The sequence below is a fragment of the Phaethon aethereus genome (assembly GCF_964289735.1).
Source record: "Phaethon aethereus genome assembly, chromosome: 1".
NCBI classification, from domain to species: domain Eukaryota; kingdom Metazoa; phylum Chordata; class Aves; order Phaethontiformes; family Phaethontidae; genus Phaethon; species Phaethon aethereus.
The window spans coordinates 119,474,940-119,490,224 of NC_138575.1; the positions used below are offsets into that span (position 1 = coordinate 119,474,940).

At 38.2% G+C, this 15,285-nt stretch overlaps 1 protein-coding gene across 1 annotated transcript in view; it reads right to left on the minus strand.

Moving 5' to 3' along the window:
• Nucleotides 1-1,766: 1,766 nt before the first annotated feature.
• HLCS (holocarboxylase synthetase) overlaps nt 1,767-15,285 on the minus strand; it is a gene marked incomplete at its 3' end in the record, with an annotated part of 121,807 nt that continues 108,288 nt past the window's right edge. The window contains exons 7-11 of the mRNA XM_082009430.1: nt 10,651-10,718; nt 9,510-9,670; nt 6,314-6,428; nt 2,432-2,645; nt 1,767-1,935 (exon numbers count right to left, since the gene is read on the minus strand). Of these exons, the coding sequence (XP_081865556.1) occupies nt 1,767-1,935; nt 2,432-2,645; nt 6,314-6,428; nt 9,510-9,670; nt 10,651-10,718 (727 nt within the window). The remainder of the gene's footprint in view (nt 1,936-2,431; nt 2,646-6,313; nt 6,429-9,509; nt 9,671-10,650; nt 10,719-15,285) is intronic.

Below are 15,285 nucleotides of genomic sequence, written 5' to 3' on the forward strand. Positions count from 1 at the left end.
CACTCCACTGTACAGTTCTATGAAATATTGGTGTGCAGTCTCATATGATGCGGATCATGGGGAAAAACAAAACAGCAGGGGACGGACAACCAGGCACAAAGACAAATCTACTGTGATATGGAGCATAAAATCCTAAATGTAATAGGGACAACTTAATTTCTAGCACTTGCTGCCAAACCACCTAAACCCTAATATGTGAGGATTACTCTAAATTACCATTACAGACTAGCTTCCTTGTTTTAAGACTTCTTGGCTTTGTAACTGAAACAATCTACTAACATATTCAGATTGTTTATGAGGTGAACTTTAACCTAAAATACCCATTTCTGGCTAGTACACAGAAGTCCTTTGTGGAAATCAATTTGGCTGATCCACCTTCTGTAGGGACAAGGTAACGTAATAAGCAGTGCTGCCTACTCGAGGAAATGAAGCTGGCCATATCACACCTATGACAAACTTTTCATTTGCAGAGAACTGTTTGAAGTGCTGTGGTGGCCAAGCCTCCTGGTGCAAATTTGCCTTGCCCAGGAGAAAAACCCGACAAGCTGCCACTGCACGGAAGCTCCCGCATGCCTCCTCGCGATGCTTTCCAGTCATGACCAAGCTGTTACACCTAACCTGTAACTGTGCAGCCAGCCCCCAAAGCAATCTATTTTCAGGTCAGCAGATGTTAAACCTCTTGCTTTTAACGGTTAGCAGCAAAACCAGATGCCCTGCTTTGGGAAAGGGGGTGACAACAGAAACAACGGAAGAGAATTTGGACGCAGGTTAACTGCATGTTTTCTCTTTTCCAATGTAGTAGTAGTTTATGGCAGGGATTTTAAGAGCATTTTCCTCTTATTTATTTGCTTAACTTCATTACTATTACAATAGAATTACTATCAAATTGTAAACTATTTAGACTTCCCTCCCCTGACACGGGATTCTACAATAGCCTGGATAAGAGGATTGCAACTAGGTGATGCCTGACTCCCAACAGGCTATTCTTACAGGGGCTAAAGCCTCTTGGAAGACTATGATTCAAAGGAGATATGAGACTTTTAGACTTACTCAGATCCAATTGACTAAAAGCAGAGTACAAATAATTGGGATAATGAACCAGTTTTTAAGTGCTGATGGAAAACTCTCCAAAAACTCAAGGCAGCCGTGACAGAGTTGCAGACATGCGACCACAGCACAGGATGGTAAACTCTTGTACAGGCCCATGAGAAGAACTAACTCAGCAAGGCTCTACACTTAGACCTGAATTTAAATACAGTGGTAATCCCAGTAATTCAGAAATATATCATGAGCTCTTCCAGCTGTTTCCACTGCAGACAATGCAAAAACCAGAATTCAGATTAAAAAAACAGTGAAAATGTAAATATTGCACTGGATTATGCTAAAGCACAATAAAAACACAGAGACACAAAAGGAAATATTTAGCCACTTCAGTTTTTCAAATGCAGTGTGCCACCGAAGAGAAGGTTCTGTTCATTGCAAGGTATTCCTTTGCAATCAGACTCCTTTTAAAGAATAGATGTTTACAAGGAATGGCAATATAAATGTGTTTTAAAGTTAATACAAAAGAATAAAGGCCTTCAGCAATGAGGCAATTACCTTTTCTTAACTGTTGAAGTTATCCACGTCAAAGAGCAAAGATATCAGAAGATCAGAAGAAAAAAAATAATCAAGCTACCAACTGCGCTTCCCACCTTTAAGCAAGTTTAGCTGCTTGGTGCCCAATACTAAAAAGCCTCTTTCTGCACTCTGAGCTCTGAGGACTATCAACGCTTTGGGACTATGAGGTTTCTCAGCATGTCAAAAGAGTTGCCATCTGGGTGCACAGACTCCACACCCTTCCCTTCTTCATGAACTTGAAGGAATCCATAATCATCTACACCGACTATCCACGCAATGGGTCCCTCCTCGTTGTGGAGATGGACTTGCTTACCACTGCAAACAAAGAGAACCAGACGATTAGGAATTAATTGGTGGAGACTGCACAAACAATGAAAGAATCTAATCTTAGAGGACTACCGTCTAGCAGAATATTTTTATTTCTCACCTCATTGGTTCCTTATAAAGCATGATTTTCAGCAGCATTTTCTATCTGCTTTAATTTGTTTCTGTGGAATTAACAGTTAATCCAAACAGTCTGGGTCTTTTTTATAAAAGGCAGGAGTAGAGCAGCTTCATTACTGGCTAAACAATTAATTCCCAGTACCCTTTGTTTTGAGATGATACATGTAAAATACCTAAAAACACTCTTTAACTCCTGCTAGTCCATTGATTTTACTAGATCATATTTTTATTCTCCCTTAAAAAACCACAACCTACTTGGGACTATATTTTAATTAACTAGTTTTAAAGGCAATCTAGTAGAAAAAGTAGAAAAAGACAAAATATCCATGAGTTCTTTTCAAGTTTCTTCGAAGAACATTATACTTACCTGTGTACCCAGTACTTGTAGTAACGGGGAAGAACTCCGTTGGGGCCCTTCTCCTGGAAAATATCTATAAGCCTCTCTAGCACAGTTACAGTTCTTGCAATAAGACAGTCTGCAGTTAAAGCCTTCAGCTTCGTCCCCTCTTCCTTATTAAATTTTGTGATGAGATCATTGATGCATATGGTGGGGTTGCTGTTATTCACATTAAATCCAAAGCCTGAAAAAGATAAACCAAAAGAAAGAGGACAGGATCTATAAATTCGAACACTTTGTTACCACCAGAAAGTCAGTACTTTATTCAACTACTTGACATAATTATCTCTAAGGATGTGCCCAGTAACTGTTTTTCTTCAGTCTCTTACACCTTTAAATCCTCCTACTTGCATAACTACAAGTCTCAGTCCAGATTTTACTTGTTTCTTGCCCTTAAAATGCCTCCTCAAAATTGCAGAAGCAAATCCAGTGCAGTCCTTTCAACAACACAACATCCTAGCCATGAGGTTTAGGAAGATGATAAGTGGTGACTTGCACGTTGGTTACAATAACATCAAAGGGAGAAATTCTTTCACTCTCCAGAAGGTGACAGGTCGTTAGCTAATTGAGAGCAAATCATTGATCATACTGAGATGGAGTTTTATCTTTCAGTCTAAAATTGAATTAAGAGACCTTTCTGTTTACTGCAGCTAGCTGACTGCATTTTCTGAAAATTCAGCCTTTTTACTCAGCTGACAAGCCTTGTTTGGCTTGCTCCAAAAAGCCCAGAAGATTTAACTTTGCCTTGTAAGACTCCAGTTTGCTTAATCTATCTTACCACAGCATATCCTTTAGAAGCCTCAAGTCTCTCACTGAGATTTCTCCAGCTAGAATAACGTTGGCAAAATGCCTTTCTTATTTAAATATGGCTCTTGGGGCCTTTTTTGCAGCCTGCTGAAACAGGCTTTGAGGGATGTAAAGAAATATATTGTATTACCTGTTTATTTTTTTCTCCTAATAATTTGGATTTTTCTTTCCTCAGATATTTGGGATAAAACCCCAGTCTGTCAATCAGGTTTAGACATGATACACCTCCATCTGCAAAAATGTCCAGATGCACTGTTTTGTACATTTTCTATTAATAAGTCCATTTATGAAAGTAATTCATATTAACTATGAGAGGGATCTCTTCAGTGGAAAGGAGTTTTTGACTTTTAACTAGTCAGAGAACGCATGCAAGGAAAGCCACAGTGACAGCAGTACCAATACATCGATCCTATGGAAATGAGGAGAAATGTATTATCAGAAAGAGAAAAAGGAAAATGAACTGGATAATGTAATGTGCCATGCCAACAGATCCCAACTCAGCCATTTATGCTCAAATACAGTACAAGTGAAGAGAGAGTGATTGTGTCCATTAAGCTGTGATCGGTACTGTCACAGTGCATTAACGGGGCCTTGGAGTCCATCTCCAGGCTCAGGACACTCAGGCGTGTACATAAGGAGATCACTACTTAGCAATCAAAAAACTGAAATGGAGATGAGAGACATACTAAGATGACAAGCTCAGCTGAGGGCAGAAAGCATCTGGGGATAAATGTGGTGGCAAAAATGTAGCCAGCTAATTTGAAAAATATTAGGGTGCTCAGGACTTTTAGGGCATCTCTGCATTTGCCTGTGTGAGAAGAATGAAAAATAAACATTTATCACCGAGCTTACAGTGTGCTGATGGGGCTAATACATCTTCCAGTTCCAGGGCTAGCCCTGTCTTCAGCATCTGTGCACTGGTCACACATGCCTTAACTGCACACAGAGGCAGAAAGAGCTTTTGTGGGTCAAGCATGTTGGCCGTCCCTTGCATTCCAGTTGTGTTTGGCTACCTACATCTGTTCCAAGTCTGGCCATTAAATTAATGAAGTATATCCTTCTGCAGAATTCTTCTTCCAAAAGTCCCACAATAATTAAGTTCTTAAAAAAAAGGTTTTCAAAAACATGTTTAAAAGTATGAACATGAATTGTGTCATCTGTGAAGACCTGAGAACATGGTACAGGTGAAAAGGCAGGTTTGCTTCTTGCGTTACTCTTCTGAGGTACTTCTCAGAGCAGTGAAGCCATGTAGATGATTTTTTATTTTGATCATTTCCCTCATATATGGAATACTCTTCATGACTGTCATGTAAACAGTGAGGCCTAGGAAAGGCATCTCCGTGACTGTAGAAAGGGCATGATGCATCTGGCTTACCTGTCCTGTTGTACAAGTTTGATCTCACTGCTACTACTAATACAAGAAGTTAGATGTCATGAGTCACCCCTCAGTGACATACATCACTGAAATGATAGAAAAGATCCTTGGATCCTATGTGGCAAGTAACTTTCAATCTTAGAAGCTTCCAGACAAAAGAAAGGTGATGAAAATGTACATCTTTATATATACCTCAGACCTATCACCACACCAGGATGACACTTACAGACATCAGAGAGAATGTATGCAGAAAGTTTCCATTTGAATTTGAATGTTTTGGTGTTTAGGATGAGAAACACAAGGTCCAAAACTAATATGTAATGTGCAAAGAGATATTTGATAAGATGAACTATTTTTGGAGCCATTTTTGCTTTTCTTGTGTTAACCAGAACAGGCTCTGGAAAAACATATGGAAGCAGTAAATGGCTGACGGGGCACAGAGTGACTCTTTTAAGCGTCTCAGTGCAACTTCCATTCTGTACATGTAGATTATTTACAAAATGAGGATATAACAATTGAATAGAAAATTTAATGGCTGGGCATGTTTCACAGAAGAAGGTGATGACTACTTCAACTGTTTTGCTTGTTAGCGCCTTAGAATTTACAGCACCTTGACAGAAACGATATCATGCCCGCACTCTCTTTGCAAGATACTTTGTCTACTGTGCTATATTCAAATATAACCCAAATATTATCATCTTCTTCTTTAACCTTTTAGACTTGCTAAGGAACTTTCATTTCTAGAGATAGCACAGGTAATTATTTTTGGAAGCAGAACCTAGATCTCTGCTGGCAGATTTCTAAGCATGTCTGACAGATCTGTGCTCTTGCTGGTTAGGGGAAAAATTTTCCTTAACAAATAGCAGCATGATTATCAGACTTGAAACAACAGAAACATCTCAAGACTTATTTTGTGCATCTAAATGTCTTCTCCTGTTACAGCACTGGGACTTGCTGGAAAATACATGTACAGTCTTTTTGAGATTGGTCATGCTACCTTTTTAAAACCAGCCTTCTAGGTAGACTGTTTGTCTTCACAATAAACAAACAGATTGTCACTCCTTGCTCCCCCATCCAGCCTTCCCAACTACTTTGCAAATTTTACTTTTTGAGAGAACTAAAGAAAGTGATTAATTAATCAAATCATTACTTCACTGCTGCTTCAGTAGCAATATTCTAGTTTCTAGAAAGGACTCAGCAGAAACAAGTTATGAATACATTTTAAAAGGATGAAAGGAGAAATTAAAACATTACTATGTGTACCTAGCTCTTTTTTCTCCTGATTTAAAAGGCATGTTATGTATTTAACTATTTGTCATGTTGCAAAAAAATGAGAATTGAAAAAAATTGATAGATTTATCAGTATATTCTACTAGCTTTGCAATAGATCAAGGAGGACATTTTCCCCCTCTCCTGTAGTGCTCTTTCTTTGAACTCCACTACACCAGCCCAGATGCTTGCATTTATGTTTTCCTTGTCAAGCATATGGAATTATTAAGAAGAATGAAAACATTTACTTTATGTGCTTACTTTTCATTTAATATTGTGCTTTATTTCCTTATGCCTGCTGTCATTATTTGTTCTTTTCCTTATCATTTGAACTCAAAGACATTAAAAACAAATTTCTTTAGAAAAAGACAGTATAGAAAAGCTTGAAAATAGACATTTACCAATTAGTATATGAAATGTTGTTTCAATAAGTGTAGAGTTTACCAGAACTCCACCAAGCTTCATAAGGTCGCTGTAGTAAATATCATTTGGCCATTTTACTCGTAGATCAATATCCTGAAGAAATAAATGCATACGTTTAGAAACACTTTGCTCTTCGATACTGATTATAAGAACATGGCTCATTCATCACTCCATATTCTATATTTTCTGTCCTTCTTTGCCACACCAAATGTGATACTGTCAACTGCTTTTCATAATGAGAACCTATTTAAGTGCTCCACAAATGTTACTGAAGAAGTCATAGTTACATGGTTTACTAAGGAGGTTGGCAGATGTCAGAGAGAGAAAAAAAAAAATTATGGCAGATAATAAAGGTTTAGAGTGACCAAAAGGGGGACTAAAGATACTAGAGATTTTCAGTCTCAAAATTGTGAGGTTTTATAGAATTAATTTTCTTCATTCAGGAGTGTCTATTAAAGATTTAAAAGATCTATTCAAGAAAGATGCAAACTGTTGCAGCCACTGTGGCTTACTGCTGATAAACAATCAGGGTATGCCCACAATAACATCAACACTGTATTTGAGGATCCTTGTAGAAACCAGACAAGGAGACAATGACATCTTGAATTTCAGAAAGGAAATTTAGCAGACAGGAGAAATTCCAGTTCACAACTATGTAAATACTTCAGTAATGTCCTAAATATATTCATGCTTTCGGCAGCTATGCTCAAGCAACACCATGGAGCTGGAAACACAAACTGTGCTGTGTGACACCGTTCCAGCTCAATAGAGGAGTTTTTGTTGAAACCACAGAACTGAACTGAACTTTGCACTGGCTACTTAAACACAAAAAGAAAGCAAATGTGCTTCCTGTAGTTTGAAAAACTGCATATGACTGTATCCCCAGAGGCAAATTATGGGAGGTGCTCCAGGACTACAAGAGTCGCATTCCCTCCTATTGTAGATTATGAAATCCCTTTACAGGATGTGTGAAAACTGCACCTGGGTCCATGTCTACTTTCCTGACAGATTTAAAGGCCAGAAAGGAGTCCATTACACATACATTGACAGGAAATACTACCTGATTTTGCTATCAAAGCATTCTAAGAATATCACCTATTCATATTCATTATGGAAAACAACTCGACTCTTCGTACTGGGAAAGGATTTATAGAAGACTCTTGAGACATGTGAAGTATGACATGGTTAAACAGTATTATCAGTGTGAAGAGATCTTCTGAAGAGTTGTTCAGTAGGCCTTACTTAAGGAAAACATACGCCTGTAAGGCACCAGACACTAGCTCTGCAATTGAAGTGACAACAAGAATGAAGAACAACCAAGTCAACTGGATATTCTCATGATGTAAACTACACAGCAGAGACTTTGCCACAAAATGGAGTTACAAGGTACTGCACAACTATCCGTATGTCAAAAAAATGATGGGCAGCACAAAATATGCTGGAAATGGAGCATGTTCTTACCTTCACTTACTAGACAGAGATGTCTGCTGTTTTCAGAATGTGAAAGCAAAGCACTCTCTTGATATAAGGCCCATTTGCATTTGCAGCACTAACATCTGACAGCAAAACTTCCAACTGAGTGTTCAGATTTTCTCCGTGAGGACCCAGAACAAAGGCCTCAGTCACTGCCTGTTTAGCATAGTCAACATTCATGACAATCCTAAAAATGATGACTGGCTGATAAACTGAGACACAGGTATTTCAGATTTTTTAATGGAAATCCTTAAATGGACTTTGAGCATAGCGAACAACATTATAGTACATTAAAGTATTATTAAGATTCTGACATACAGCCACAGAGGTATGGAAATTTGGAGGAGAGAATGAAACCTCATCTATAGATTAGCCCGTTGTTTGCAGCTACTGCAGTGCACATGGCATGGATGTTCATCTGACAAAGAAAAGCCCTGCATTACCTAAGTCTGAAAGGGAAATTTAAGCATTGAGTTTCCGATAAGTCTTTGAATTTCCTTGCTTTAGCGTATTTAAGTCCAGACCATTAATGTTATTTTCACCCATTGTCTAGGGTGGATGTACTGTTAAAGACATTCAGTAGCTCTGTCTTGGTCACAGCAAGCTATGTATTGTACATGTGCTGCGTACAGTACATGTATTATTGATGTATACTATTTTTATATTAATATTTGGTACATCAGTCACTTTTTTCCTCTTGAATGGGGTAAAATAAAAAAATGCCACAGTATACCAGGATAGGTGTACAGAAGCAAAACCACCTCCGTTCATAAATTAACTCCTTCCCCAGTCAGACTCATATTTTATAAAACTAACTCTTGTCCCTTCTATTTTAAATGGTTAAATTATTCACGTTAGCCAAATATTTTATATTGCAAATTTTAGTCTGAAGCATTTTGTTTTTATAGTCGAGTTATGAAGCACTGAAGTTAGAAGGTTTTAATAGAAAGGCTGACAGACCCTAAACTACAGCAAAGCTACTGGGTGCCACTATAATAAAGTTCATGTGTAAATGTGTATAAGTCATTGATTTTCTGTAATATAGGAAACATATGCTTTAGTTAACTACTTCTGTAAAATACCAAACTTTTATAGTTAGCAAATATTAGGAAATGGTAACATTAAAAAGGAGATATATGAGGTGATGAAGAAGACTGGTTCTTCATTTTAATACTGATGACAGGACACTTGATTCCCTCTTGAGAGCAATACTCCTAAGTTCTTGCTTTAGAAATCAGTTTTCAGCCTTAAACAAGGGTTGGAAAAATCCTTTAAAAGGGATAAAGAGACCACTGAAACAGCACCAACAAAAAAAGCAGAAAAGGATTTGTCAGTTTTATCCATTTTTCCCTCCTCCCCCTTCCCCAACTCCTTCAAAATCAAAACAAATTAACTCAATTGTTAGACAAACAAAATTGACGTTTTCTTTACTGCTGAAGACTGAGTCTTAAGTTTCATAAGTTTATGAGTGAAATGAGTGTAGTACACTTAATAAGTTCAATAAAAGACAGTATTCATAGGTATACTAGATTTCTTAAAACATATAAATAATCAAGCATGTATGAAGGCTAAGTTTACCACTATATTAGTGCTGAAGAACTATGTTATGCATTCAGTCATTCAACACATAGAAGACATAGTTAAAATTTGAATTTAATAAAAATAGAAACAGGAATTTTGAGATAAATTAGAATGACATACCTCATATCCTGGTATTGATCTAACTGACTCTACCACTGCCAAAGACACCAGGTGTTGAATAAAAGGAATTCTCTGGCCCAGGTTGGAATGTAGAGGAACAGTGATATGTAAAGTGGATAGTGCACAGCCCATGGGACTGAGCCAAACGTTTCCACCACGACCTGGGGAGGGAGAGAAAAAAAAGTTAACTTCAACTCAAGGAAAAAAAAAAAAAAAGAACACTTTATCAATGTAGACAACTACAAAAGAGAAAGATACAATAGTATCTATCCAACAATCTATGATAAGTCCTGTAATGGAGTTTCCAAACTAATTTTGAAGGAAAAATGGTTACAGGGCAAAGCTTTAAAAATCAGCAGGTTGTTTAATGTGCATGCTGCTACTCAATTTCCTAGAATGTCCTAAATTACTTGCTTCCAGGATTTTCCTGGTATCCGGTAACATACGTATTTCAAAAAGTCTTGCTTTGTTTAAATGAAGAAGTATTTGTGAAAGCTCTGTGTGCATCTAGAAACCCATCCATATCGTGAATCATCTTGACACAAGCTAGGTCTGTACCAAAAGCCAGGTAACCATCTTCATGTAGATCTGTGCTCAGAAGAGCTTATTAGGCTGGGCACTGTGTTCTAATAAAATGAACATGGCTTTTAAATCAGTGCTAGCACCTTCCTGGGAAAGAGACAGAACTTGCTCACATTTACCTGCAAAAGATTGTGAAAGCCCACATGACAGTTCAGGCAGGTCCTGCAGACTCCAGAAACCTCTATCTCAGAGCAAGTCAAGACCCAGTCTTGCTCCAGTTAAGCCAAAAAGGAGTTCTGATTTGGAAGTCTGATTTGTATTACACTAAATGTAGTGACAGCAGTTTCCATGACTGGGGATACTTTTGGCAGAAACTAGAAGACCACTAAATCATTTCTGAAAAAGCCACCAAACATCCTGAAAATGTTTACTTTGGTCTCTATTAACTTAGGTTTTGAGTTTGAATCCACAGTTCAAATGGGAGGAGAAGAGGACACAATTATTCTATAGATCATATTATCAAAAAACCTCATATCTTTAAGGCAGCTAGGTGACATTAACATGTCATATTTCATATGTTTAATACACATTTATTAGCACTAGAAGGAAACTTACTCACCTTTCCCTTGTGTTTGTCGAACAGCAATTGCTATTAAACCCATCTCCTCAGGCAACTCGAACATCAACCTGCCAATTAGGAAAAAAAACCCCACCCATGCTTATCAGCTGGAACACTAAGCTACATTCATGAAAATCGAGGCTTAAATATCAGGTAATATTTTATGTTAACATTGCACTACCATTAATTCGCTTTCAGTTAACATTTATTCTTGACCAAAAAGCATTAGAATATTAAAAAAGATTAACTGAAAAATGATCATGTAAAACATTACTATAACTTTTACACTGGAAAAAGTTATAGCCATAGTTCATTTAAGGTGCCTTCTGATAACATACGTTTTGTATTTCTTCACATTTTCTTGAAGTGCTTACTTTTTGCGTGTCACTATCTTCAGTAAAGTGACAACTAGCAATTCTAGACATTTGTTTCTACTTACAGCAAATTTTTGTTCATACTACAGAATATAAGAGCAGCAGTTTCTGATTATTTAGAAAACCAATATGGTGGCAATAAAGCAGTTTAAAAGATACACTATCCCCTGAGAACTAATTATGATTTAACTACAGTAAATAAATCTACACCTTCTGAGAACTCTAGAGAACACTGGCTTATTTTAGGCTTGTGTTCTGCTTTTAAAATAGTTTCACTTAAAAGAATACTAACTTTCCTCTGGGGATAAGTAGAAAGTGCACTTTAACACCACCAAATGAGTCAATGCTAAACTTTAAAAAAAAAAAAAAAAAAAGAAGAAGAAAAAAACCCTACTGTGAGAACTTCATTCAAGCCACTTTAAAACAGATCTGAACTGTACTATGATCCTCCTCCATTTCACATTTTCAGGAAGAGTTATTTAACAGATAAAACAGATATTCAAGATGTTGCCAGCAAGGTAAACCCAGAAAGTGATTATAGCCTACCAACCTACTTCTATTATGGGCACAAACATCACGTTGTTCATTCATATAAAAGTGATCTTGTCTTAAAGATAAGTGCAGTCCAAATCAGCAAAGAGTACCGTTCAAAACTATTTCCTCTGAATTGGGAAGTACGAAAGGTGTTTGAAGTTCTGCAATCAAGCAAGTATCACTGGGCAGCAGATACCAACTGTAAGCAGAAATGTCCCCCCCCGCCACTCACAGGCATGGGTCTTTATGCGGGCGACAAGCTAAGGAACTACCCATCCCTCCTGCTTCGCAGGTTGAAAAGCAAGGCGTCAGTAACTCTTGGGGCTCTACGAGTAGCAAAATGCAAGTAGAATCCCCAAGGTTTCAGAGTATCTTTCAAATAGCTGACTTGCTTTTTGCGACGATCAAAATGGGAGGTTATTGGAGGGCCCAAGCAGATCTGAACCACAAATGCCTTCACTAATCAGAAATACTTGAACCCAAACTGACAGAAGCTGTAACAGGCTCCACAATGTTTTCCCACATTATTTCTGAATCACTGAGATGTCAAAAAGCAATAGCCAGAAGATCTCTTTGCCAGTCTCCTTCCAAGTCACGTGAAACACAGCTCAATAATTCTTTCCTTTGGACCCTATGGATTACACACTGAGAGCAGGCACACCTATCTACAGCCAATGTTTAACATTAAAAATACACCTCTTTTTATGCTGGAACCTACCGGAAAACCCTGTGTGGCTCTTTATGCCCATGAGTCTTCAGCCCTGTCTCCTGGGAACAGTGTGATTTTAGTTACACCACGAAGTTCATGGTTTTGCAACATGAAAATCTAATTTATGTTTGGAAACACAGTTAGGAAGAGATTACAGGCTTTGTTGAAATACACTGATTTCTGTTACTTCTCCATTTACATATTTGTTTTTAAATAGGAAAAAAAACCCCGCCATATGCTGCCATGACAGGAGGAAAATAATCAGAGCAGGAAAAAAAGTTAATTATGAATCCAAAACGCAGGCTTCTAGAACAAAGAGATAGGATTAACAGAATGTATGAATGTAGCTATTAGAGGCTTGGCAGCAGGTAACGACATATTAAATGCAGAGACCGAGTTTGTACTTTTAAGGGCCATGAAGAAATTCTTTAACGGACACAACATGGGGAAGTTGTTAATACCCAGACTGATGCAGCAAAAGACAGATAGATTTATTTTTACTACTTCCTGAGATTGTGCTGGAATTACCATGAAGCCTATGATAATAAAACAAACCCACACAGCCGCCCCCCCAAACTTCAGAGCTTTGTAAATTGTGTGCGCTTGTTAGTTTTTTTTCTGGGAGAAACAACTTGGATTTTCCTTACCAGAAAGAGTAACTGTACGTGCACTTTTTTACATATTGACTTCCCTTCTTTTCTTTCAACTTAATCAGTTGCAGATTTAACGATTTCATTTTTCTGCCGAGTGGCTTAATCACAGTGCTTACCACATTTTCCCCCGAAATTTTTGCCTTCCAGAAATTCTCTGTTCTTTTTTGTGCTCTTTAACTAACTCGCCCTACATATTAAGTCAAAAGACCACACTGAGATACAAGGGTAGGGAAACATGAAATGTCTGAAGACAAATTTAACCATCAGGAAGAATATCAGATGGCACCTATATGACCGTAGATGACACTAGAATTTTATGTAAGTTTTTCTTTTCTGCTTTGAACATTTTTGTGGTATTTTCCAAAACGTGAGCAAGGCACTTTTAGTATTCAAGAATATTAAACCAGCTAAAATATTAAGAGAGAGATTCTAGCACAATTTTTTCTACAAATACCCTCCCCCCACCCTGTAGGGCATACTATGAATCCTGTCAAAAGTAATAAACAATGCTTAATTGTTTTATAGAAATTTCAAGTCTAAGGAGGACCCCATCTTCATGGCCAGTCAACACAATGACTTTTCTTCCTACATGAACATAAAATGGGAATTGAAACCACAAAAAGTATGTTTGAATAATGTTAATGGCCTGACAACTATAAATTTCATTGATGTTGTGGGTTTAAGGTTGAACTTCTCATTAATGCATCCTGCTGTGTTACAGTATTGCAGAGGTATTACAACGGGCAGCATTACATTCCAGATGTTAAAATACCTGTGCACAAGAGAGTAAGTTATGAGCAGATTTCTCCCTTCACTTCAAGTTCCTTGTCTGAAAATCTCACTCTCAAATAGCTTGCTTATAGAGTATTAAAAAAGAAACATTAAAAAACCCTTTCCATTTTTAGTCAAATGGAAAGGAACATGCCTTCTGACCAGTTTCTTGTATTATTTTGGACAAAAATGTGCGCTGAACACTTGTTTTACTACTTTATATACACTGTTTCTGTCCATTATGTCCAATTTGAAAATGAGCAGTGTGCCTACTTTTTCCTAAACTCTCCTCCATTGCCCATCTCCACAATGCTGTGTCTGATTCCAAGATCGGTGTGCTGAATGGCCTGACAGAGGGTGTGTGGGCCAAGCAGAATAGGCAACTCTTGAGTCCACACTGCAGACTCCTTGGTGGCAGCACGGATCTGGGTCTCTCTCCTACCTGGAAGCCTGTTTTCATGGCAACATGAATACCTGAAGGAGCTCAAAGCTACGGAGGTCTTCTGTAAAACAGGCAGTAGACTGACTGAGAGCTGGTGGGCCACAATTAGAGAAGCCACCAAGAGTGACATCACAGTGGGAGTCTGTTAGAGACTGTCTAATCAGAAGGAGGAAGTGGAAAAAGTTTTTTTGAGCAACTTGAGGACATCTGCAGATCACAGATCCTGATTCCTATGGAAGGCTCCCACCTTCTGATATCTGCTAAAAGGCAAACAAAGTGGGATGCAAGCAATCCAGTTGACCTGTGGGGGATGCTCGGGACAAGCTCTTAGCACAAATATCAGACTGGAGTGAGTGACTCGACCTGCTACAAACAAGGGAGAGTTGCTTGGGGAGGTAGTGATCTGTGGCAGCTTTGGCCGTAGCAACCGTGGACCAATGCTGTTCAGGATCTTGAGATGAATGAGGAAGGCAAGTAAAGGAGTACAAACCATGGATTTGACAAGAGCAGAATTCAGTTATTCAGGGACCTGATAGATGGGATCTTATGAGAGGCAGGTCTGAAGGGCAAGGGAGCTCAACAGACCCGGTCTTTAAAGACAACCTCCCACAGACAAAATAATGGTCCATCATGATACTGAGGAAAACAAGTAGATGATCAAGGAGTCTGGTTTGGCTAAAAAGGGAATTCATGACTGTAAAAAGAATGTACAAAAGAGATGGAAGCAAGAAGAAATGCTACAAAGAAGAAATGCAGAAACATTGTCTAGACAAGCAAGGATGTTGTTAGGAAAGCTGAAGCTCAACTATAGTAGAGATCGGCAAGAAACATGGCAACAGGAACTTCTACTGCTACATGGCAAGAATAAACAAGGAAAATGTGGGCTCGCAGCTGACTGAGGCAAAAGCACAGCGGGTACTCATAAGGCTGAGCTACTCAATGTGTTCTTGGTCCTGGTCTTCACCAACAAGTTCTCCCAGGCCTTTACACCTACAGACAGGGTTCAAGGAGAAGAGGAAACACCAACAGTATAAAAGAGTTGATCTCATAAATTACTTGAGAAATCTTGACTCATACAAGCCCATGAGAGCAGATGGAATGCATCTGAGAGTGCTGGCTGATGGGACATCAAGGCTGTTTTCTATCATCATG